The 26,817-nt window shown below is 37.8% G+C and overlaps 1 protein-coding gene across 2 annotated transcripts in view; it reads right to left on the bottom strand.

Moving 5' to 3' along the window:
* The window catches only part of KIF13B (kinesin family member 13B), a 201,031-nt gene that overhangs the window by 116,375 nt on the left and 57,839 nt on the right, over nt 1–26,817 (bottom strand). For both annotated transcript variants that reach the window (XM_027069655.2, XM_053216665.1), the window contains exons 3-9: nt 17,427–17,439; nt 13,020–13,080; nt 11,484–11,576; nt 9,541–9,721; nt 5,964–6,051; nt 2,859–2,993; nt 561–673 (exon numbers count right to left, since the gene is read on the bottom strand). In XM_027069655.2, the coding sequence (XP_026925456.1) occupies nt 561–673; nt 2,859–2,993; nt 5,964–6,051; nt 9,541–9,721; nt 11,484–11,576; nt 13,020–13,080; nt 17,427–17,439 (684 nt within the window). The remainder of the gene's footprint in view (nt 1–560; nt 674–2,858; nt 2,994–5,963; nt 6,052–9,540; nt 9,722–11,483; nt 11,577–13,019; nt 13,081–17,426; nt 17,440–26,817) is intronic.

The raw sequence follows: 26,817 nt of genomic DNA on the forward strand, positions 1-26,817 counted from the left end.
TACACAGGTTGATGTTTGCTCAGACCGTGACACCCAGGCTGAGATGTCTCAACAGCTTTTCCATAGCTTAGACCAGTGGCTCTCCCGTGGAGGGCTACTGTGCCCCAAACAGGGAGCAGCTGGCAATGTCCACAGATATGTTTGGGTTGTTACAACTGGGGGTGGGAGAAGAGAGGTGGCAGGTACTACTGCCATCTAGTGAGTAAGGCCAGGGATGCTGCTAAACATCCTACAACACAAAAGAACAGTCCCTGGGACAAAGAATCACCCCAAATCTCAGTAGGGCTGCTCTTGAGAAACCTCTGACTTGACTGTGCTCTTCAGCCCCATTAGACATCTCAACAAAACATAAAATATGCTTGGGCCCATAAATATCTATGTCTATATAAATATAGATATATATTTGAAAAAAGTATATATATATATATGAAAAAATTCTCAATTATTTATTCAATATAGCCTCAATAATTCCAGAACCTTATTCTTTTAATAACCACAGAAGTTCCCCATTTGGCTCTTAAGTCAGTAAAGTAATAAAAGTAAGCTTCTGGAAAACTTACTTGTTGATGTTGCTCCCCTCCTTCAACCTGTCCCCTGCGGCTCCAGTTTTCGTTGCCCGCTCGCTGCCAGCTAAGTCAACCAAGCTCAGTTTGCCCACTTTCTCTCCAGATGTCTACAAAGTAAATCAACAAACACTTATAAACAGTTAAAGAATACAGAAATGCTACATCTCTACCGAATGATTTTATTATCTAAATCCTTTATTAAAACATCTACTGTTATTTCAAAATTATCTTGTGCTCACATAAAACAGTGTAAGAGAACTGTCCAGTCTAGTAGTAGATAGATACACACAAAATATTCACGGCTTTACTAATTCAGACAAGAGTGAAAGCTGCCTCAGAAAAATAGTGCCCCCAAAATGGGATATTTGAAGGGAGCCCAATAAAATTTTCATATAATGGCACTTGTAAAATATAAATTTTAATGATATAAAGTTGTTTACAATTTCACAAATATTTACCAATAACCCTGAAGGAAAATATTTGCAATTCTTACTGATGTAAAAAAAAAAAAAATTAAAATTTTATATAATGGGGTCTCTCAAAAACGGAACACTTGCTTAAGTTTTTCATATTATTTATATATAATAATTCCCTTACTTCACAGTTTCAAGTATAAACTTACATATTTTTCTAGTTATTATATATATACACATATATTGATATGTCCTTTATCAAAAATGTTCTGTAATGTAATCACACACATAACACATATTTTATACTTCAGCAGAAATACAAGAAATGTGGGAAAGCAATGCCCAAATCTACAGACTGGATCTTTTTTTTTTTTTTAATGTTTGTTTATTTTTGAGAGGGAGAGAGTCAGAGCAAGAGAAGGGCAGAGAGAGAGGGAGACACAGAATTGGAAGCAGGCTCCAGGCTCTGAGCTGTCAGCACAGAGCCTGATGTGGGGCTCAAACTCACAAACCGTGAGATCATGACCTGAGCCGAAGTCAGATGCTTAACTGACTGAGCCACCCAGGCACCCCCCAGACTGAATTATTTTTTAAAACTTTTCTTTAATATACACATTTATATTTATTTCCATAAATAAACTATGTTGCTAACAAAAGGATATTCAGCTTCCCAAATCAAAAGTACTTTTGGTTTAAAAAAAAAAAGTCATCAGTATGTTTTTTGTTTTATGCTGAAAAGGAAACAGAAAACAAAGAACTCTTTGTTGTTACATTAATCTTGCTGTTATGGCAAAAAAAAGAAAAATATGCTTTCAGCAAATGAAAATCTTACCAAAATCTAGCATTTTGCCAGCATGATTATTTTAGCTTCTGGCATTTGAAACTGATTTGCTGGGGTGGGGGGTAAGGCATCATAATAAAATATGCAAATATTCACATAAAAAGTAAGTAGCAAACCAAGAAAGGTTTCAGTATGGTGGAAGCATATACATCTCTGGCTCTGTTTACTCTTCATAAGCTTCAAAACCAAGTATTCAAAACATTACAAATCCGATACTTTTATAGTACAATTTCCCCAGTATAGTTTATTCCTTCTAATACTTAGCTGTTTAGCAGAAGAGAACAGTTCAAAAGAATCTCTACTAAATTAGCTAGAGTTAACATTAGCTTCTGCAGTCAGCCATCAAAATTTAAAGCTCAAAAAATTCTGTGGCAGAGACACAGAACCATCAGCATGTTTAACTTCTGTTCCACGTTCCTTTAGTTGGACAGGATGGGGCTAAAAACTACATTTTTCAGATTCCCTTACAGCCAGGGTTCATGATGTGACTTAGGTTCTGTCAAGCAGATACATGTGCTTCAGATTTGGAAAGGAGAAGTAAAGTAGAGGTCATCCCCCGGACTGTTTTGGCTGTTTTCTGCTGGCAAGCAGGATCACGGAAATATGAGGGTTTCTACAAGTGTCTCAGCTTACATTCTCCAGCTTCCAGGTCACTAAGAGGCAGCTTCATTAACTCCTATGGCCTAGATCACAGCTACTGAGCATGCCTGGATCTCACAGCCCTGGTGGTAGCCTCAGAGGTAGTCTCATCCTTGATGGGTGAGATCTGTGTGATTATTCCTAGAGATTTACTCTAGAGCCCACTCCCCCTCAGGTGTTCTAACAACGCTGTAATCACCCAATTCCCTCTGTTAAATCCCTTTCTGTTAATCTACAGTGGCTTCTGTTTCTTGCTGACTCCTAATTCGTACCCATGTCTAGCTAGGATTCTAAGTTATATGACACTTGAAGGAATAGAGTAAGATAAATCGTGATCCACTTTTAAAATATTAAACAAACAAACAAACAAACAAAAAGGTCAGGCATCTGAATACCTACCCCAGACTTCACATCATATAAAGTATGGGTAAGGGTGATTTTGAAGACAGCATGGGATCGACTGCTCTCCTCATTCATGTTCGTGGCAGCAACTGTACGAGACTTGTTACCCTCAGACATCAAAGACTCAATATCCTAAGTGGAAACAAGTCATAGATACACATTGCACTGTCAAATAAAACTCTGCTATCCTATGAAATGCATTACAAGTATCACTACTCAGACAACCACATTTGGAGTTTACACATCTACACTTTGTTTTTCAGTGAACATTAAGCCCAACAGAGTAAAATAGCCAATGCTGTCTCTGAAAACTAAAAAAAAAACCACATTTATTTTCTGTAGATGCCAAATAAAGTAGCAGCTTTGAGAATTAGGAAAGTTTAGAAGCCACGGTGGAGACCCACAAGATGGACAAACATACGATGCCACCCCTCATCTAATCTAGAAATTTCAAAAAATTTAGTTTCTTTAATGACAGAAGCAACAGAAGACAACTGTTAAATTAGATCATATGAATAAGCAACAAACAAAATGATTCTAAACCCTTCACACAGGCATAGCAGTGCTGCGTCACTCATGTTAGTGTGTATTATACCAGACCTGTTTCTGAAAACTGAGACATCAAGAAATGAATGTCTGCACAGATTTACTACTTCGTTGCCATTACTGCTAAAAGGAGACAACAAGATGCACTTGAAAGATCATGGGATGGGATCTTCATTTTTTTAAATGTTACAAGCTCTAAAAATAGTTACTTAACCAAACTGAATTCTAGTTTCATAAATAACAGTACAGAGCTATAATATTATCTACCTTACAAGAATTTTAATGAGGAACAAGAAAGATGGTATGTATGAAAGAGTTGACTAGTTGTCTCCTCTTACCCCATCTCCTTTTCTTTCTAGTAAAGGAACCCAAATTTTAGCTAAGCACCTTGCCGTGGAACTAAGAGTCTATATTTCCCAGAGGCCCTTGCAGCTCAGTCTGGCCATAGGACTATGTTTTAGTGAATGAGATGTAAAGTCATCTGGGAATTCTCCTTAAAGGGAGTAGGCATGCTGTCACATCTTGGTTCTAAGAGCTAAGATTTTGAACTATGAGAATAAGGGTATTACTACAGAGCTGGCTCTATGTGGAAAGCTGGAAGGAATCTAGGTCCCTAACAGCATCTTGGAGCCACTATATCAGCCCTCTCACCATTCATTCTTTCATTTATTCATTTAAATATATATTGAAGTCACCTATTAGATGCTAGTGCATTTTGAATACTGAAAATAATGAACAAAATAGATAACAATTCACATTCTAAAGAACTTAAATCCTATTATATTTTCCTGTTACTTGCAGCCAACACAATCCTAACTGACACATATATATAAAAAACTTTGAAAATCATAATTTTCTATTTTGCCATAGCAATGAAAAAGAATAATGTTTAAGGAAAAATTCTATATGACAAATAAAAAGCCTCAAAGTAGAAACATTAACTGTAAAGAGAAGTTTAAGTAAGCACCAAAATGGAAAATTCAACACAAAAAGAAAAATTCAAAATTTTTTAGATCTATTAAATCTGACCATCCTGAGACTTAATGTAAAAGCTTCACCCTATTTAACCTACACTTATTCATTGGCCTCTAATTTGTTGTCTCATGCATAAACTCTGTATTGAGTCCTTTTTTTTTCTACAGAGAGAGAGCACGTGCACACAAGCGGGGGAAGGCCAGAAAGAGAAGGGGATAGAGGATCTTAAGTGGGCTCTCCACTAACAGGCTGATAGTAGCGAGCCTGATGTGAGGCTCAAACTCATGAACCATGAGATCATGACCTGAGCCAAAGTCAGAAGTTCAACTGACTGAGCCACCCAGGTGCCCTGAGCCTTTAAATTTTTTAAACAAGCAAAATGTCTCTTGTCACTTTCCAATCTCCTCTGAGCATTCAAAAACATCTTGATCTCTCTCCAGTGTGGTATAAATAAGTCCTCAAATAATCATTATTAAAATAACAATACTTACTAACATTAATACCCTAGGTTTCTCAAAGACTTTTCACATGCATTATCTCATTTGATCTCCTCCAGGAAGTCTTCCTAGACTCCACCCTCCCCAAACACCTACATATTCATTTAAGTTAGGTATCCCCCTCCTCCAAACTACTAATCCTAGACAAGAATTTCTCATTGCTCTTAGTCATTTTGTTTCAGAATACCTTTATAATAACATCTACAAGTATCTTGAGGAGATGGACCATCTCATTCATTTTTTATATCCTCAGCACCTAGTACAATGTCTGGCACATGATAGATGTTCAACAGATGTTAACCAAATGAAGTAACTAACACCTACTAAATGAAGTATCATTGACCAAATGACAGAACTGATTAAAGAACAAAAAAAACCAAATGGGCCTACCACATAATATACTCAAGACAATACAACTAATTTCCGTTTTATAACTTGGGACAAAGAGGCTTTTAGTGAGGTAGATGAATCCAAAGTCATACAAGAGTCACACAATAGGATTAAGTATCACCAGATCAATATTGTGACTCTTAATCCGAGGTACATGACATCACAGCATCTCACTCCACCCCCATTTCCCCAACACACAAAGCCTGATGGATCCACACAAAGCAGAAGTGTGAAGTTGGAAAATGAAGAGAATAAAAGACCAATGCGTGATCCTCTCAAATTAGAAACAGACTTTGAATTCCAACTACCCAATTCATATATTTTATTTCATTAAATCAATGAAATCATAAGCAACTTCATTATTTTATGTACTGCTAGGGAAGAAAAATGCTGCCATTTATAATTTTAAGATGTAACCATAAGGAATATCACAATTTTAGAGTTCATAAAATGAAAAAATATGTATCTCACAACAGATGACCAGGTATGCTTGGCAAATGTGTATAACCTTCTCTCAAAATTAAACTGTCCTAATAGCCATACATAGCTTTTCAAGACAGATTTTTGTAAAAAGTAGCTTTTAAGTAATACTACTGTAATTTTTTTTAATTTCAAGAAAAATCATCATCACAATTTAAACAAGAAGTAATTTGCTACAGTGACTGTAAGCAGTTTACATAAAGGATGTTATTACCTTGTAGCTTGTGACAGCCAGTTTAGAAAGTCCATCGACATAGGGTCCCAACACACTGTGCTCTCTGACTTTTAACGTTTGACGACTTCTGCTCATTAAAAAGAAAGAATTTTAAAACAATAACGTGTTTTTAAAAGGACTCAATCGTCCTCCATAAAAATATACACTGAATTCAATAAAGATCCCAAGTAAAAAGAACCAACTAACTTGATTCAAGAAGAATCTAAACCAAAATTTAAAATCTTGACTGGTAAGAAAAACTTCATAATGTGGTAAAATATCACATCACTCAAAAGGGTACACTGTGGGATGTCTATTTCCTACCACAAAGAATGCAGAGTCAAATAAATACAAACAATCTACTTGTCATTTCACAGAAAGTGGTACAAAGAACAGAACTCAATAAATGTTAACTGTGCAAGAACGCTCAGACCAATCTCAGTCATGAATAAAAACAAACAAGCCAATACACTGAATTTAATCATGATTTAAAAATGTAACATTAGGCTGATCCCAGGGCTGCTAGGTTGTTTTAACACTGATTCATGCCCATTATCACACTAGACTGATAGACTAAATGGGGAACAAAACACAATCATTTCAATAAATGTAGTGAAAAGGATTCAGTATAATTAAATACTTATTCATGATTAAAAAATAAATAAATACCACTTAAAACAAAGAACTAATAAACCCCATAAGGGAAATCTGCCAAAACCTAGAACATACAGCATACTTAATACATCAACCAAAAAACATTAAGAATATTTGTTGATGATTGTATAGTACATGAATTCTCTCTCAAAAAAGCTCCTTAAAAAATATAAACAATACAATGGGGCACCTGAGTGGCTCAGTAGGTTAAGCGTCTGACTTCGGCTCAGGTCATGATCTCACAGTTCATGGGTTCCAGCTCTTCATCAGGCTCTGTGCTCACAGCACACAGCCTGGAGCCTGCTTCGAATTCTGTGTCCCCACCCCCCTCTGCCCCTCCCCCACCTCTCAAAAATAAACATTAAAAATTTTTTTAAATATGAACATTACAATGAAAAAAAGAATATTTGTTGCTGGTGAGATTACAAGTGATTCTTATTTTATGTACTGATTTTCTAATGATTTGGAATCCTCTAGCACCCTAGGATCAACCACCAAAAATTTCACTTACCACTATAGAACTGTACATGAAGTAAATATAGAACAAATATTTGACTTAATTCTGATCTCAAGATATACTATAACTTTTTCCTTTAATTTTTCTTTTCTTTTAAAGATAATGTGTACTGTATTACCTCCTGAGTATAAAACAACATAATTACATCATTATACACAGTAGATACTGAATTCATAAAATCAGTACTTGATTTAAAAAACTAAGTTCTCTCAGACAGTCTTTCACTGAAAAGGGATCACCTTTAGAGTTTTTAATTCTGTTCACTTCAACTCTTCAGAAACATTACAAAAATCCTCAAGAAACTTTCATGGAGGAGACAACAGCAGCTAACTGAGCACTTACTATGTAACTGTTCTAAGACCTCAGGTGTATCATCCCAGCCAATCTTCACAACAGCCCTCTGCAATATTATGTAATATTATCATTCCCCTCTGTACAAATGAGGCCTAGACAGCATATGAAATTTGCTTAATAGGTAACAATTAGAGGGACCCAGATGCAGAGCTATGTGAACCCCAAGCCCATGCTGTTAAATACTAACTATATACAAGACAAACATAAGAAATTATTAAAGACTCCAGACAAACTGTGGATAAAAGTTGGAACTATTGCACACAAGCAATGTGGAATACAAAGTCAGCTAAGAATTCCTGGCAAGAGGAACTTTGGGATCTCAAAGAAAGTGATGCTCTTCACTGAAGTGAAGATGCAGAAAAAGTACAAGGACACAGTATTCAGCAAGATGTGGGTACTTAAGCTAGAACCTTCCTACCTCTGGCCTCCTTTGGTTCCCTGTTTAGATTTTCATGCTCAGTGCCCTCCAGCCATGCTCAGGGTCCTCCAGCCACCCTGGACAGTGGGGTCACTCTCCAAGCAAGTGATGTCTTATACCTCCATCCTTTTAGCATAGGCTGTCCCCTATGCCTGAATGGTTCTCACCTAACTTCTCAGTGGACAAACTGCTACTCAGCACAAAAATCATCCAGTACTCTTCGTGGACTCTTCCCTTCTCCTCATTCCCTCTTTCCCCATACCTATTTTATATAAGCCTCCTTCATAATTTAAAAGCATCACTGCACTGTATTATAATTACTTGTTTCCAAAACTCTCATTCTGTCCACACTGTGAGATCTTCCTTTACAACTTGCCTAGTGCTCGGCATGTAATAATGATCATTCCATAAATGTTAAGGTTTTTTTTTTTTTAATGTTTATTTATTTTTGAGAGAGAGAGAGAGAGAGAGAGAGAGAGAATGACTGGGGGAGGGGCAGAGAAAGAGGGAGACACAGAATCCAAAGCAGGCTCTAGGCTCTGAGCTGTCAGCACAGAGCCCGACACAGGGCTCGAACTCATGAACTGTGAGATCATGACCTGAGCCGATGTCACACACTTAACCAACTGTGCCACTCAGACGCCCCTAAATGTTAAGTTTTACAGAGAAACACTAAGTGCCAATTGAATGTCATTGTGAAAGGACTGAAGATCATTACCTCTGACAAAGAAAACAGATACCAGTGAGGGATTGACACGTTTTCTTACGATTGAGCATCACTATGATTCACTGCTTCTAAGACCACCTTTTTTTGATCATCTTCTTCATCCAAGCATAATTATGCATCCCCTTGTAACTCCACATTCTAAGCCTCAATTCATGTGGCTCTTTGACCTTATAAACACTGTTCTCACATCTATAAACCACATGCTGTGGTTATTATCTGTTTCTTTTTCACCATTGTTGTACTTCCTTAAAATCTGACTCAGAAAACTGTGCAATGGACAGATTTCCTCAGATATTTATCTTCCTCATTAGGTTCAGTTATGACTGCAGAGTGAGAACAGCATTTTCTAAGGCTTTCTAATACTTTCAAACCACTTCTCTTTCAAAGTCTATGCCATAAAATGGGACATTCTTTTTCTCTGGGGATCTTTAAAATTAACTATCCTAAAGTCCAGGTTTCAAATCTCTGATTATGCCCTTCTCAGCAAGCAAAGAAAAAATGGCTAATGACCTAAAATTTCTTGGCCTTTTATAAAAGAAAGAAAAGAAAGAAAGAAACTCAACTTGATTAAAGATACCAGTCCCTCATGATACTAAGCAACTTAATTTTCATTGCGTATTTTTTGTTTGTGGCTTTGGATGTATGTGAAAAAAGGCAGTTATGAGGCAAATACATGTGGCTCAACAATACTTCCCTCCCCAACTCAGCCCTAAACTCAAAAGCCAGAATTGACTGCAGGAAGCTGCTCAATGTGACTGAAAACACAGTCACAAGGACAATAACTAGATAAACAGATAAAAGCACAAAGAACTCTACCAGAGTTCAATATAAAAAAATTCACTTAAGTCAATTTAGAAGTCTGTTTTAGTCCTTAATGCTATAACATTAAAGTTTCAAAGTCCTTTACCCTTTGGGATCAAGAAGGTCTCTAACTTTTTCATTATAAATTTCCATATAGGATACTTCTACTTTAAAACTCTGCTCTTCATTTTCCTCTTTCTGAGTTCGTTCAAAGAGTCCACTGCAAAGTCTTGGAATTAATCCAGGTTGGTCGGCTGTGCCCATCATGGTATAAGATTTTCCAGATCCTATAAAGTGGAAATCATAGTTATTACTGTCTCTGAGAAGTTTAAATACATAACTCCCATTCCATTGCTCATAATAAATTATAGCACTTAGTAAAATGCCCAAAATAAAATAAGAAATATACAAAGTATAATGATAAGACTAACCAAATATGGAAGGTTTCCTATTACACATGTAAAATCTAAAGTAAACACTTGGGGCGCCTGGGTGGCGCAGTCGGTTAAGCGTCCGACTTCAGCCAGGTCACGATCTCGCGGTCTGTGAGTTCGAGCTCCGCGTCAGGCTCTGGGCTGATGGGTCAGAGCCTGGAGCCTGTTTCCGATTCTGTGTCTCCCTCTCTTTCTGCCCCTCCCCCGTTCATGCTCTGTCTCTCTCTGTCCCAAAAATAAATAAAATGTTAAAAAAAAAAATAAACACTTTTGGGGAGCCTGGGTGGCTCAGCTGGCTGAGCATCCAACTTTTGATTTTGGTTCAGGTAGTGATCTCACAGCTCGTAGGACTGAGCCCTGCCTCAGGCTTCAAGCTGACAGCGTGGAGCCTGCTTAGGATTCTCTCTCTCCCTCTCTCTCTGCCCCCACTGCCCTGCGCATGCACGCTTTCTCTCTTTCAAAATAAATAAAATAAGCACCTTTTAGGACGAAAATAAAAACATAATTTAAACATCTTCATACTTTAAAAAAAATTACCTAAAACAACTGAAAAAAAGTGAGGTCTAACTAGTTTTCTAAAATTAACTGGGAAGATCCATATGATGAATACTACTGTGACTGTTCCCAACCACTAATCATAGCACAAAAAATACACATTATCCCTATAGGCCCCAGAGCAAATTAACTTACTACCCTTTGGCAACAGTGTAAAAACCAGAGTAATCTTCTTTCTCGACTATAAAATTATTTTCTCCATTGTACCAAAAATACATATTCATTAAAGAAAATTTAGAAAACACAGGAAAATAGAAAGGAAAACATTAAATCATGCATAGTCCTAACTTAAGTATAACTCTTATTCCTTCTTTAGTAGCAATGCTTTTATAAACATATTTTTAATTCTACAAATTGCTGCCTTTATCACTTGACATTTATCATTGTCATAATATCTCAAACCAATACACCACTTCTTGAGTACCAGGCTTTTTCTGTAAGTTTTTGATGTTAACTAATTGTGACAACCCTATAAGGAAGGCTTACACTTACCAACATTTTACAGATAAGAAAACTGAGGTGTAAGTTTCATAGGAGCTGGGCTGGAGCTGGGCTACCCTGGCTCAGAATCTGTGCTCTTTTAACCACATCATATACTGGCTCTTAAAAATATCACAACCATTCTAATTTTTTTAATGTTTATTTATTTATTTTGAGAGAGAGAGAAAGTGGGGGAGGGGCAGAGAGAGAGGGAGAGAAAGAATCCCAAGCCAGTTCCATGCTGTTAGTGCAGAGCCCAACATGGAGCTTGATCTCACATAAGATCATGACCTGAGCCGAAATCAAGAGTCGGGCGCTCAAATGACTGAGCCACCCAGGCGCTCCCAGAACCATTCTTCCACAAAAACTAGTTTTCAATTGGACAACCTATGCAACATACCCTATAAGACTGACTCCTTCACTTTATATAGATTTTCTTTCCTGTTAACCACAGAAGTACAGAATTCAAAATGTTCCTTATCAATTGTAACTGATAAGATGCTAACAATATGTATTCTCTTTGTTACTTTCTCTGTTACGGTCTTTAAAGCTTAAAAAAGTATATATTATTTAACATTACCAGTCTGTCCATAGGCAAAGATACATGCATTGTAACCATCAAACGCATTCTGAAGGATATTCTCCCCAAGGCACTTGAAAACATCATCTTGACCTGAAACAGAGAAAAAGAATAAGAAAGGATATTTTAACTACATATGAACAACTTTTTAAAAACTAAAAACAACCCCCTCAAAAATGCACTTTTCAAGTTATAGATCTCCAAACAAGATTTTAGGACTTGATGAAGGTGTCCAAAGGCTTATGTCTTTCAAGTATTTCTAGTTAGCCCAGGATAGGAAATGAGTAAAAAGTTCCTGGATAATATGAACTTGAATTAATAAACACTGGCCAAAAATCCTCTGCAATGCAAAAAGCTAATGAACTGCTAATTTTGTAAATGATGATTAAAAATATCCAAAGTTTATATTTGGAACCTCAGTAAACCTGAATTAAACAATTATATATATCAATCTCCTCTCCTTTTCTTCAATGATAATTTTTAATTATAGGGCCTACAATACATACCAGCTAGAAGAGAGAAGATCTTGAAAATTTCTTCTAGCTTTCAATCATGGACAAAAATAATAGGTTCAAATTCTCTTCCACAGGCTAAATTAAGTATGTCAATAATCAAACAAAATCATTCAGCCTCTCTTTGAGTCTTGAATATAATATGAAATATGAAAGACCTGGATGCTGTTGTGCATCCAGTTTGTTATATACTTATATATATACTTACATAGAAAGTATGTTTGTTAGAATGCTAAAAATAGCATTCCACTATGCCCCACTTCCTAGTTAATTTCCCAGATTAGCATATCATCCTCTTATTTCCAATACAGAAGCAATCTGTAAGTAATCTGTCAGGCCAGCTATACTAAACTAACCTTAAGTTTTTGAACCAGCTGTAATACTACTCTGTCTCATGACAAAAGCCAATACAATATGACAATATTTAAAAGATACTGCTTAGAAACAGGTGTCATAAAAGCAGTTGGGAATAAAAGAAATTAGAAGGCTGTCGCTGTAGTCCTAAACTTGTAGACAGGTTCTAAACTTAAGACAGTCATTGTTGAGTAGAGTAAGAAAATAACAGAATTCCAAGCAAATTTAGAGAATCCATTAAAGAGAGAAATGAAACAATGAAACATAAGTGACTTACTAGTCACAGAGGCAGGTAGGAACAGAGCCTGGACTAAACTAAGGGTTTCCTTTTCTCCTTGGCTCATCTTTCCTTATATCAAGCTGCCTCGCTAGACTCATCACGGACATCGAAGAGAATCTAAATGGTTAGTGTACTCCAGGTCCCATGTAAGGCCTGGGAATGCGTGTGATAACTTCAACCATGTACCCTATTAATCTACCTTCATTGTCTTATACCAAGAACAGCACCTTGTTAATCTATTTCCTGATTAATATAAAAACAGCAAAGACGGGAGGAAGTTCTCTATATAGTTTTTAAAGTTATACAAAAAATAATGCTGTCATACTTTATGGAAAAAACATAAAAACACCTTTTCTATATTGTAAGTAGTTAATAGGATGCTGTACTTACCTGCATATTTTTCTCTGACTGATTCATCCATGGACCAGAAACAATGATCATATGCAAACACCTGTTGAAAAATAAAAACAGTACAGTATGTACTAAGAATAAACCCTTAATATACTTATAATGCTATAACAATGTTGTAACATTGATAACATTGTTCACAGTAGTGAAATAAAAATAACTTACCGTCTTCACAATGGAGGTTAGTTAAATTATTTATGGTACAGTTTTACAACGAATACTCTATAAATGATATAGACCTTTATTTCACATGGAAAACCCTTCACAATGTTAAGTGAAAAGGGGGAGGTTACAAAACAATATTTATGGTGGTTATTATATACACATATACATGTACACACACCTAGTTACACATATAAAATTTATTTCTGCATAAGATTAGTGATCTCTGTCTTCTTTATGCTTTTATACATTCTCTACAGTTTTATTTTTCTCAGAGAAAATACAGGTATTTTAAAAGAATTAAGATGTAAAGATGATTACTACAGCATGTTGAAAATGTTACAAGACAGCAGAATCGAAAAATTATAACACACCCAAGTACAATACTGCATAGCTTTTATCAGCAGAACACTGATAAGAAAATGTTCATGTATTAATGTAAAAGTTATAAAGTCTGGACCACAGTCCCATGTTTGTTCCAAAATCTATACAGATGAAAAGCTTAGTAAGAATACACACTGGAAAATGGTTAGTGGTTAATGCCACCTGGTGAGATATCACAGACCAGCTCTGTTTGGATCTTTTACATTTACTACTTTCCAAAATATGCTTGCTTGCTTGCTTATTTATTTATTTATTTAGCAATCTTTAACTTTTTTTCATTGGTTTTTCTTTTTTTTTTTATTTCATGTTTTATAATTAAGTCTCTAAAGATTTTAAGTGTAATTGTTTTTAAAATCATTTCAGCCTGTAGTTCAAACTCTCCAATTTTGGGAGTGGGCTGCCTCACTTCCTGATAACAGTTTTCCTCTTGGGCCTTTATATGTCAGTTTGCAAGTGCATCTGAATAGGGAGTTTATGTTTTATGGTTTACGTGGTTGCTTGTTTTTTTCCTCTCCCTCTGGCCACCTTTACATGACTAGTCACACAGCCACTCCCAGATACTGAAGCCCAGATTTTGGTCTTTCCAAAGTCCAATGTCTCCACGTCCTCTAATTACCACAGACAGCTCAATGTTGGTGGCCAAAATCTTTTTCTTAAGACTTCATTCATGTTGGAGCCTCACTCAAATCAGTGTTCATATGATGAGTTCTCCAGTCCTCATCCACCCATACATCAGGGCCCCCTCTAATCTAATCTAATAAGAGGTGAACCTCTAATCACTTCTGAGAACCTGTGTCTGATCCCAAGGTCCAGTAAACACTGCGTTAGCCCCAGCTTGCTGCTAGTCCCTAAAGTTACATTATGTTGTTTTTGAAGCAATTTTTTTTTTTTGAGAGAGAGCAGAAGGGGGGACGGGGAAGGGGAGAGGGGAAAGGGAGGGAGGGAGAGGGAGAGAGGGATGCGGGGGGGGGGGGGGAGAGAGAGAGAGAGAGAGAGAGAGAGAGAGAGAGAGAGAGAGAGAGACTCTTAAGCAGTCTCCAAGATCAGTGCAGAGCCCAATGAGGGGCTCAGTCCCACGACCCTGGGATCATAACCTGAGCTGAAATGAAGAGTCAGATGTCAAACCAACTGAGCCACCCAGGCGCCCCACATTATGTTGTTTTTGAGTATGATGACATGATTTCAGTCTTTTAAAATATTTTATCTGTCCCTCCAGGAGAGTGCATCTGTGTAAACTCACAAGACTACCTGGATCGAAGTTCCAAAAGTTAAAAAAAAATTTTTTAAAGAAAGGAAATTAGATTAAAATGGTAAATTAAGTATGCATGCCTATATCCCCCTCCCACTTGAAGTTAACTCAAAATGATGGAGCGAAAGAAGGGAAAGGGCCAAAAGGGGAAAGAAGAGGGGAAAGGAGAGCAAGTTTTTGAAAGCTAGACTGCTTGCTTCTATCTGGATAGAAATGGAGACTCTCTGAAAAATAGCTATAATGAGACTGATGGGGGACAGGGTAGGGCAGAATGGGGCCAAAACACTGCAGAAGAAGATGGTTGCAAAGGTAAGAGCAGTTCTGGGAGAGCACCAAGAGAACAAGTAAATGGGCATGAGAGCACCCTGGGGGCAGCCGCCAGGATGACTGGTTAAAAAGACCTTTAAAGCAGAGAATGATCAGAACACCCCTATCTTTCCGCAAAACAGCAGACAGGGAGGTGTTTGTTCCCTGGGAGGGGGCAGTGATGGGAATGCTAGGCCAAGAAGGCAAGGAGAAGCCCAATGACTGGCAAGACCCAGGAAGAGGTAGGAGCCCTGGAGCCCAGAAGCCATCCACCGGCTGAAGCACTATGTTGTACATTACTGACCCTCAACATTTTTCCAAAGCTAGACCTGTATCTGTCAAGAGTGGTGGCTCGCTGTGTTAGCAATACTCCAACAGAGAGAGGAGGAAAAGAAAAAGGAATATGGAAGGTGGTCCCAAAGGACTTGGGTTGGGGCAAACTGCATTTTGGGTCCTTTTCAAACTGCATTTGTCAGCCATAGTGACAATCATTACAGCATGGTGAGAATGAATAAAATGTGAAATTCAAATTAGGTTTCTTCTGTTCTAGCTTTCAACTCTCATCTCTTATTTTATTTAATTCTGTGCTTAATCAGGATAAGTAGAAACTATCCTGCTTCTTGTTCTGTAAGCTTAGCTCTCACTTCAAAGGTGCCATCCCCATATGCGTGCACTTACCAGAGAGCAGGCTCAGAATGGCACTCCTCTCTCAGTCATTATGGGTTTGTTTGTTTTTTTTCCTTTTCTTTCTTTTTTTAATTTAGGGATTTCTTTAACAAATGCATTTCTAATTCTCAATTGCAGTAGAGATGCTACCATTACAGAAACCACTAGTCAATACAGGTGCTAGGCCCTGTTCACAGGACACTGAGGTATAAAGAAATTAAGAATCTGGTAGCTGGCAGGTGAGGGAGCTGGGATTGGAAACCAGCCTTTCAGCTGGGGTCTGCTTATCACTAGGCTCTCCATCATTAGGTTGGATTAGCTGTATTCCTCAAATTATGTGAAAGTGCCACAGCCTGGTACAAAGTTGGGAACTAATGAACACTTAGTTCTTATTTACTCACAATGCTGAATGGTCTCTAAGTTTAAGCAATTTTGTTATATAGGAATCTTCCAATTATTATAAGAATCTTCAGCCAAGGATGTCCTAAAGGACAAGCCCTTTTCTTTCTAAATATTGTTCCCTTAAAATAAAATAAAACTTTTTTTTCAAATAACAGTAAAGAAGCACACATTCACAACACAAAGTCAAATAACACAGAAACATAAAGTAAAAATAAAAGGTCTCCCATTCACCAAGCATACCTCTCCCTAGAAGTAACCACTATGTTAGTAATGTGATGTTGGTCCTTCTATACTTTTTATGTCCACAAAATGTTGTCTCTAAACATGAAGACACAACTGAATTAAATAAAACATGAATAGTTTTTAAATGGTCATGTAATGCTTCCTCACATCTTTATTGCAATCTCCAGTCTCTGGCTCCATCAAGAAAAATAAGAAAACAAAAAATAATCCAATACCTGTACACAGAAGAGATCAAACTAGTAAAGTGAATTTTACAAATATAAAGAAATCCAGTGCCACATTATACTATTAAAAAATTATTCAGTCCCAAAGAGCCATTCCTATACATATTTTAGCAACAATAATAGAGATTGGAATTACAATTCAACCACAGACTCTTAAAACAAAAACAAAATTCTAAGAACTTAGATAAAAATCTGAATTTCCTGACAAGTTCCAAGTAATGGCAGAGTATGGTCAATTCAAAAATATAGTCCTTGTGCCCACTTTGGCACACCTATGAATTCCTTAGGAGATACTGATGCGCTCCACAGAAGTTTCTTTAGAATCTGGGCTCAAATCTAAGATGAAAGCACATTTGCCTGACAAACTTGTGGGCCAGGACTGCTTTCTGTTGGCCTGGGAATGTGTCCCCAGCTGTCTCAGGAGCAACATGGATGAGTCTGCCTAGCACGGTTCTGACCACAGTCTGGAACGACCAGTTTCGAGCCAATCCATGGTGAACAGTAGAGCACAAAAGGAATCTGTGTTATAGCTGCCAGGAAACTGGCCAGAATTGGTCAAAGTACAAATACAGCTTTTCCATAAACCTCCAGTTCCTCCTATGCCAATAAATGATTTTGGATTTATGAACAGGCTGACAGCTTGCATTACTTTTACAAAAGTGACAGAAAAAATTTTTGAGAAGAAAATTACCAGTACTTATAAATACACACATAAGATCTTCACAAGCATTTATAATAAATCAAGTATCTTACCTTTGGCTGGCTTCTGAGTTTCCAAAAGGGACGTCATTGTGGACATGAAAGAAGAGAAAGAAAGTTAAAAAAAATTTTTTTTCTTGGTTAGAAGACAATTTTTGAAGGGTAAAATGATAATAAATATCATGTAAATTTTTATTACTACTAAATATTAACTTTGAAATCAAATAGCAATTTAAAATAAAGGCTAAATTAATATCTATTAACTAGTAGGGTAGAGTCCTTAATTTTTTTTAATGTTTATTTATTTTTGAGAGAGAGCACGAGCAGGGGAAGCGCAGAGAGAGGGAGACAGAGACCCCAAGAGGGCTCCCCACTGACACCAGCAAGCCTGATGCAGGGCTCAAACCCACTAACCGCAAGACCATGACCTGAGCAGAAGTTGGACACTCAACCAGCTGAGCCACCCAGGCACCCCTAAGAGTCCTTATTTATAGAAAACTAATTTGTATCTCTCAGGAAGAAGAAGCATCATCTGAGCACTGGATAGTTTTTAAAGTCCTAATATTTCTGCTTTATCCATTCTGCTTATCCTTGTATGGGTCTTGTAAAAAATATAATTTAAACCTTCATTACTTTTTACCATCTGATTTCACTCCCAAGTAGTTTTCTCTATTTGATACAGCAGTAGCTCACTCTTTATATAGGTCCTTCTATTAAAAAACTGAATTCTGGGGCGCCTGGGTGGCTCAGTCAGTTAAGCATCTGACTTTGGCCCAGGTCACGATCTCATGGTTCGTAAGTTTGAGCCCCGCGTTGGGCTCTGTGCTGATGGTTCGGAGCCTAGAACCTGCTTTGGATTCTGTGTCTCCCTCTCTCTCTGCCCCTCCCCTGCTCTTGTTCTGTCTCTCTCTCTCCCTCTCAAAAATAAACATTAAAAATTTTTTTTTAAAAAACCTGAATTCTGTTCTGGCTAAGGAAAAAAGGTTTAAATTTTAATACTTACTTACATCAAATGATTTCAGATAAGAACATGAAAATACCAAGGAAAGGGGCGCCTGGGTGGTTCAGTCGGTTGGGTGTCCGACTTCAGCTCGGGTCATGATCTCACAGTCTGTGAGTTCGAGCCCCGCGTCGGGCTCTGTGCTGACAGCTCAGAGCCTGGAGCCTGCTTCACATTCTGTGTCTCCCTCTCTCTCTGCCCCTCCCCTGCTCTGCTCTGTCTCTCTCTGTCTCAAAAATAAATAAAAACATTAAAATAATTAAAAAAAAAAAAAGAAAGAAAATACCAAGGAAAGTCTACCAAAGAGTGACACTTGTCTAATGGATCCTGGGGTGACAGCCAATTATGGCTGACATACAAAAGAAAGTAATTTCTCTGGAATAAGAGATATGGAAAAACTTCCCAACAAAAGACCCTATGAAATACTGGTAGAGATCACTGACACATGCTGTCATCTTTGTGGTTTTACTGTTTTTCGGGGTTTTGTTATTATTGTTGTTTTTTAGTATAGTTGACAAACAATGTTATATTAGTTTCAGGCATACAACATAATGATTCCACAAGTTTATACATTATGCTGTACTCACCCCAAGCAGGGCCACCATCTGTCACTATACAACCTTATTACAATACCATTGATTATACTCCCTATGCTGTACCTTTCATCCCCATGACCTATTCATTCCGTAGCAAGAAGCCTGTACCTCTTACTCCCCTTCACCCATTTTGTCCATCCATCCACTGCATGCCCTCTGGCAACCATCACTTTGTTCTCTATATTTACAGCTCTGATTCTTTTTGTTTGTTTATTAATTTATTTTTTTAGACTCCACATGAGTGAAATCATATGGTATTTTGTCTTTTTCAGTCTGACTTATCTAGGTCCATCCATGTGGTCAAAAATGGCACGATCTCATCCTTTTTTATGACTATGTAATGTTCCATTGCATATATGCATCTTTGCATAGGTCTTTAAAAGCAAAGCAGATTCTCATCCATTGCAGATGGCTTAGTTATAAACCTAGCTGGAGGTAAGAACAGAGCCGGCATATATAAAACGCCCACATCAGGCCAGGGACATTGCATGCTACTTCATGTAATTCTCACAATAATTTTGCAAGATACTATAATTTTTCCAGTTTTACAGATGAGAAACTCAAGGCTCAGAAAAGTAAAATGACCTGACTTAGACAATAAAGAGCAGTGATGGGTCTAGGATGTAAAACTAGGTCTTCTGACTCCCCAGTCCAGGCTCTTCCCCTCTTCCACACTGATCAAAACAGCCTCATCAAGTTTCTTCTAGACTTAAAAATCTATGAGTCATACATTAACAACTGTTCTTGCTAACAGAAACATTTCCTAATGTATTAATTTCCTCCATTCTAATTATTACCCAATAAAAGATTACCACCTGGTGCTTATGCCAGTGTCAGTTTACTTATTCATTATATTTATAAAACTCCAGACAGTCTTTTCTGAGGTAAAAATATGATATTTAGCATGATATTTCAAGTTTAAATATTTTATACAAAACTCAGCTCTTCCTAAGAGACAATCGACAAATATAAAATTCAGTAATATATGACCCATCACATAAGAATCCATGAGACTAACCTGAATTCAGAACCTAATAATAAAAACAGAAACAAACCAGCAAATTAATTACAGAGCTAAGTTTCCAACTAGGGATTCTGGTGACTACAGCAGCAAAGCTCAAATAACCTACAGAGCCATTGGAAACCCAAAGATGTAATTACAGCTCTGTACAAAGATAAATAAGTAAATTAATGAATTAAACAAAACCTTACAAAAAGTGTAGTTGCAATCCAATATAGTAATGGCTAACTTCTCCCCAAATCCCTCATTTAGAAACCTCACAGTGTCCAGTGTCCAGTGTCCAGCTCACAGTGGGCATTTAGGAAGCAAAGAAAATCAGTCCCTGACCAATCAAGAGAGATGTCACAAAATAAAAACCTGAAAGTCTTAGTTCTCTCAGCTGAGTTGAATTACTTTGTTGTTATTGCTTAACTTCACTTTAAATACCTTCAGAATCACAAAACATTCCAAAAATAGCACAAAGAATTCCTGTGTATGCTTCACCCAACTTCCCCAAATGTTGACATCTTACATAACCACAGTCATAATGATCAAACCAGGAAATTAACCATCAACACAAAACATATTAAGTAGTCTACAGCCAACCTTATATAAACATTTTGCCGATTGTGTCCCACTGATGTCCTTTCTCTGGTCCAGGATCACACCTGAGATGCAATTGTCTGTCTCCTCCCATCTGGGAGAGTCTGTCTCTCATGACCTTGACACTTGAAGAGGACCAGCCAGTTATTTTGTAGAACGTCCTTCAATCTGGGTTTCTCTAATGCTTCCTCAGAACTAAATTCAGGTTAAGCATTTTGGCAAGCACAACACACAAAAAAATCTTGTGCCCTTCTCAGTGCCTCATACCAGAAGGCACATGATGATGTCCATCCACATCTCATAACTGATGACAGTAACTCTGTGATCACTTGCTTATGGTTGTATCTACTAGGTTTCTCCACTAACATTACTAGTAATGTTACTAGTTTTCCCTTTGAACATTTTTCTTTTAAGGGGAGACTTTGAGACTATGTAAATACCATTTCTCATCATACTTTCACCCATGAATTTGAGGATCCATTGATGAATCTTGCCTGCAACAATTACTGTCTCCCAAATGGTGACTGTCTAGTTACTGGAGATGTTAACAGTTCAGGTGGATGAACATGGATGGATGTGCTTTTCAGGAAGAAGTCAACTTGGGAAACAAATGATTTAGTTGCATAGTTTGGACAGAACAGTTATCTGTGGATAAGCTACTCATCTCCTTCTTTTTACTGACCTGGTTTAGGGGTGCAGCTTATGTCTCATTTAAATAATAAATCCATACCATAAAATTATGTCTAATTACACTCCTAATTTTTAGAATGCCACAATATGAAGAAGAAATTTAATGACGATTTTATATGTTAGTGATCTTTGGAAATTTTTATTGATATTTTTACCATAACAAAAAAAAATCAATTTGGGACTAAAATAACCCACATAGTACCCTCTATGTGTAAAATACAAAGCAATATCAGTAGAATTACAAGTTACAGGGGCGCCTGGGTGGCTCAGTTGGCTAAGCGTCTGATTTCAGCTCAGGTCATGATCTCGTGGGTTGTGAGTTTGAGCCCCACATTGGGATCTGTGCTGACAGCTCAGAACCTGGAGCCTGCTTCAGATTCTGTTATCTGCCCCTCCCCTGCTTGCACTCTCTGTCTCTCAAAAATAAACATTAGAAGACTTTATTTTTAAAAAAATGACAAGTTACAAATCAATTAATGCTGTCCACCTACCAAAATTAAACATTATATCCAAATATCAACACCTCTTTTAAAGATTTAAGTTTCTGAAACCTTCACAATTAGAAATATTTGAAATCTCAATTTTAACAGGATCTCTCTCCAACTTACTCCATAACGGATGTATACATCACAAAGAGCTTATTCTAACACAGCCATGCTACGTAATGATATTGTTGCTTTTCTGGACTTAGCTGGCAGTACCAGCAACCAAACAACAATCTGTGTGGTGATCACTATTTTTTCTTGGTCACCCTTCCCCCAATGTGCTTTCCACTTAAGGAATAAAGCTGATCTGACTAAAAATCTTGACACTGACCAGACTCATGAGTCAATCTTTGCTTCTCTAGCCAACTTTAATAAGTATAAACATCACTAAAAGCCCTATTTATTGTTTTATTGACATTTGGAATACTCCACTTTTGAAGAAAAATTTTAAAAGCATCATTGATAAACTAGAATATTTTGGAGAACAGCACTTAGGATGTAGAAGGGTTTGAAAATGCTACCACTGAAAGAATATATCAAAGGACTGGAAATATGTAGCCTGGCACAGGGCAGGGAAGATTAAAGGAAGACATGACACCACCTTCTGATTTGAGAGGGTTCACATACTTGTCCCCAAAAGGAGAAACAGACTTGTTCTAGGTCAGTTTAGAGGCTGAATTGGTGATCCACTGGAGAAAGCAAAAAGAAGAGGGATCTCTCTCTAATACAAGAATAATAAGCACTGTGTTGGGGCACCTGGGTGGCTCAGTCAGTAAAGCATCCAACTCTTGACCTCAACTCAGGTCTTGATCTCAGGGTCATGAGTTCGAGCCCCATGCTGGGCTTTGCACTGGGCATGAAGTCTACTTTAAAAAGGCAGGAGTAGGGGAGGTCCTGGGTGACTCAGTCAGTTAAGCATCCAACATCTTGATTTCAGCTCAGGTCATGATCTTACAGTCATGAGATCGAGCCCTGTGTTGAGTCCCATGTTGAGCCCCACGTTGGGCTCTGTGCTAGGCATAGAGTCTGCTTAAGATTCTCTCTCTCCCTCTGCCCCTCTTCCCTGCTCATGCTCTCTCTCTCAAAGAAAGAAAAAGAAAAGGAAAGGAAAGGAAAGAAGAGGCGAGGAGAGAAGAGAAAAGAAAAAAGAAAAGAAAGAAGGATAATTAGCACTGTGTTAAAGAGCCAGTTCCCCATTAATGGAACTATCTAACGAGAGAAGAGAGAGAGAAGAGAGAAGCAGCTGGTAACGATGTTGCAGAAGAAATGAGAAGTTATAAACCAGATCACTTGTATAGCTCTTTTTACTTACAATAAGAACATGAACATCAAGCATTCAACAAGTTCTATTTCTGGTTACTTCTAGCACTGATATTTGCAGATGCCTGGTATGTAGAGGCAACCCAAGTTACTAGTCGAGCATCATCTCCCACATCACAGCCCTATAAGATTCCTCCTCTCCAGCAAGCTAGCATACTTCCTGTATTCCACATACCTACATTCAGACAATGCCACTCCCTCTAACAACTATGTTTATTCAAGCCCTACCCCGTGAGTAAAGCTCAAACTCTAGCTCCCTTAAGAATCCTTCCATAGGGGCGCCTGGGTGGCTCAGTCAGTTAAGCGTCCAACTCTTGATTTGGGCTCAGAGGTCAGGATCTCACGTTTCATGAGTTTGAGCACTGCATCGAGCACTGCATTGGTCTCCATGCTGACAATGCAGAGGCTGCTTTGGATTCTCTCTCTCCGTCTCTCTCTCTGTCCCTCCCCTGCTCTTGTTCTCTCTCAAAATAAATAAATAAACTTAAAAAAAAAAAAGAATCCTTCCACAAGAACCCCAAAAGTGAGTTTTCCTCCCATAATTCCTACAAGTCAAAACTATCTCTACGTTTACTTACTACCTATCATTTGGTCATATTACCTATCATTTGGCTGCAGGATATAAACTTTTTAATACCTGGGTAATCTCTTCAGCTAGACCATAGGCTTCTACAGGACAGAGTATATCTCTCTGAATTTATCAGTATCCAACACAAGGCTCTTTGTTATTCAGCAAACACTGTTTTAAGCTCTCTAGGTGGCCTGGCACCTGCCTCTGTCTCACCTGCAATCCAGCATCACAATCTGGCACACAATCCGGCACCGTCTGCCTTTGGCCCACGCTGGCCATCTCTAATTGGCCAGGGGTGCCCAGTTTTCTAGCCTCAGGGCTTTCATTTGTGACTTTCTTTCTGTCCTGACATCTTGAGGCTAATTCCTATCCATACATCATTTCTCAGCTTAATTATTTCTCTATATTTATCTTTCTTAAACATCCAATGGTCACTTATGTTATTCCCAGTCGCATTTACCCCGGATAGAATAAAGACATTTCCACCAGCATTTCTGCTAACATCATCCCCCAAACAATAAAGCAAACAAAGAACAAATACAAATTCTGTCTTCAATGAGAAACTAGGAGATAATTATAAATGACACACATTACATGAAGAGAGAAAATGCATCCATGGACTGCCAGAAAAGATCAGAAATGGGCAATGCTGAATATCCCAAAAAATGAGGCAGGGAGGGGTCTTCAGAAATGGAAGAACGTTTGGGTCACTACCTCTGACAGTCCTTGGAGAAACAATCCTCTTCTATTAGAATCTTCCACCCACACAAACTACAACTGGTTGAGAACAGGGGAACATCCAAAAAATATGGCTGGTGAACCACAACTGGCATATTTCACAATCACAAAACTTTAGAAATATGAAAACCCTTATTTATAAATTCATACAATTTCAATGATCAATATTGGGATAGTGCAATTCAAAGAATACATTCACTATTAACTCAGTCACTTGAAAACCACCTGCTTCTTCCCCTCTGTGTTTATCTTTCTCCTGAGACACGAGCACAGTAAATTTTAATCTATTGTCTACCTGAGCTCGAAAGTTTAAATCTGGCCAGAGAATTACAACAATATTGGTGCATTTTTGTGTGTGGAGGCAGGGGCGGGGGGGGGGGGGGGTTTGAAATATATTTCACATCTATGTTAACAGAATCATACATATTCATTTTAGTAATCATATGTTAAAGTAACTTCCAGGTATACAAGAGATTAGTATAGATTACCGAAAGACTCTTAGGCTCCAAGCAAAGCAGCTCTTATAATTACTTCTCTCAGTGTTTGTAGTTATCCTTGGGTTTCTAATTTTATGAACCCATATTTCTCCAGTTTTATTGTGATTAGACTTCTCTTTGATTGGACTGGATTTAGCAGGAAAAAGTTTTTACTGAGTATGAAATTAACTCTCCTGTTCCCTTACTCTTTTTAGCTAGATCCAGACTTCAGTCTCCAAACCAGAAGTCACATACTCAAGGTCCACAGGCCCAATATAGCTCATAGCTGTCTTTTGTTTAGTCCTCACAGTATAGAACAAAAGTCGAAAATTGGAAGATTCCTCATCAGAATTCTCTTAAAAATTCAGAGGATCTGGAAACACAAGACCTAAATTCCCACACATCAACATTGGCTACATCTGAACTACTGCTGTCTTCCACATGGATCTGCCAGGTGGCAGCTGAGTTTTAAATTCCTATTAAGAAAGAAAAGTAGAACTGGATTTTATTCATACTCAAAGAAAATGGAGGCTTACAAATTCACAAACATAAGAAGGTTTCCATATCCAATCTCAAGAACCCAAAGTAGAGTGCCATCATAATCCTATCAGGACTATACTACAGATTCTGCCCACCCAATTAAATAATACAATCCTCTTTAATATCTCCACACATAATCCTGGCTGTCAAATCCTAAATAAGGAGTCCCAAACTCAAATGTCACATGCAGAAGTAATGACATTAGAATCAGTAGCCAGGAAACAGAATGAGAGCTAAAGCCCTTATCTTCACTATAAGCAGTAACAGGCCTAGAATTCAGACTAAAAGGGGAAAGGCTGAGGGCTTCAAGGAAAAAAAGAGCATATATATCATGCCTGGTGCACATACATTCATGCACGTTCAATTTTGATTCATGAAACAACGTTAACTTGGGGGTTAAGTCAGTTAGCAGGTTGAGAAAAACTGTAATTTCTAGTTCATTACTATAATTACTCTCCAAATCCATTACTTAGCAAAGATTTCCTTAGCTTCCTTAAGTGGAAATTCAATGTCCAAGAATTCCCCAACTACATACTTCACTACTTAGAAGGATAAGAACTGCTTAGTTAACTTACTAAAGATTGCTGTGTTTATCCTTCTCCTGAGACATGATTTTCATCTTTGACACGTCTCTCAAACCCATCCCCTCGTCCCTTCTCACATTCACCCTTTCCCTCAGCAGTCTTTACTGAGTATCTAGGAAAAGCCAGGTGCTAATCTCAGTACTGGCAAAATTGCACTGAATAAATCAGACAAAAATCCTAGCCCGGTTAGAGCTTAAATCCTATTACAGTTGAGTGAATGAATGAATGAATATGTAATACAGTAAGTGCTATGGGAAAAAAAATAAGGCAGGGAAGGGGAGTACGAAGTGAAGCTGGGGTTGACATTTTAAACAGGGTGGTTAGAAGCTTCGTGGAATGGCATTTGCATGGAGGCCTATGGGAAGTAAGAAGGCATATGCATTGGCAGCAATGCCCTACTTCATCTCCCTCTAGATTTACCCACCATGTAGCTTCCTAACTGTGCTCACGTGCCTCCCATCTGTTCTCTACAATTCCTCTCTCATCCACTATGTATTTAAGCCACATGTCTCAGCAGGTCATAATTCTGCCCTACAACCCTTCACTGGCTCCCTATCCCCTAGAAGGTAAAATCCACTCTTCGAGCAGGACAGGCTCTGATGCATATAAATTCGTGCACGCTCCATAAATGTTAGATATCATCATTATCGTGATTTGAGTCCTGATACAGTGGTAACTTGGGTTGAACCTCTTCCCACCTCTCCAGTCTCAGTCTCCTACTGCTCCTCCCTGCTAATGCCTTGTGCTTTACACACATTTGGATGTGTCGTGTCCTTCAGGCTTGGTTACTTTTGTACTTTCGGCGACCTGCGTACTTCTCCCACTTTTCAGCCTAGTAATGA

Source organism: Acinonyx jubatus, chromosome B1, assembly GCF_027475565.1.
Source record: "Acinonyx jubatus isolate Ajub_Pintada_27869175 chromosome B1, VMU_Ajub_asm_v1.0, whole genome shotgun sequence".
Taxonomy (NCBI): Eukaryota; Metazoa; Chordata; class Mammalia; order Carnivora; family Felidae; genus Acinonyx; species Acinonyx jubatus.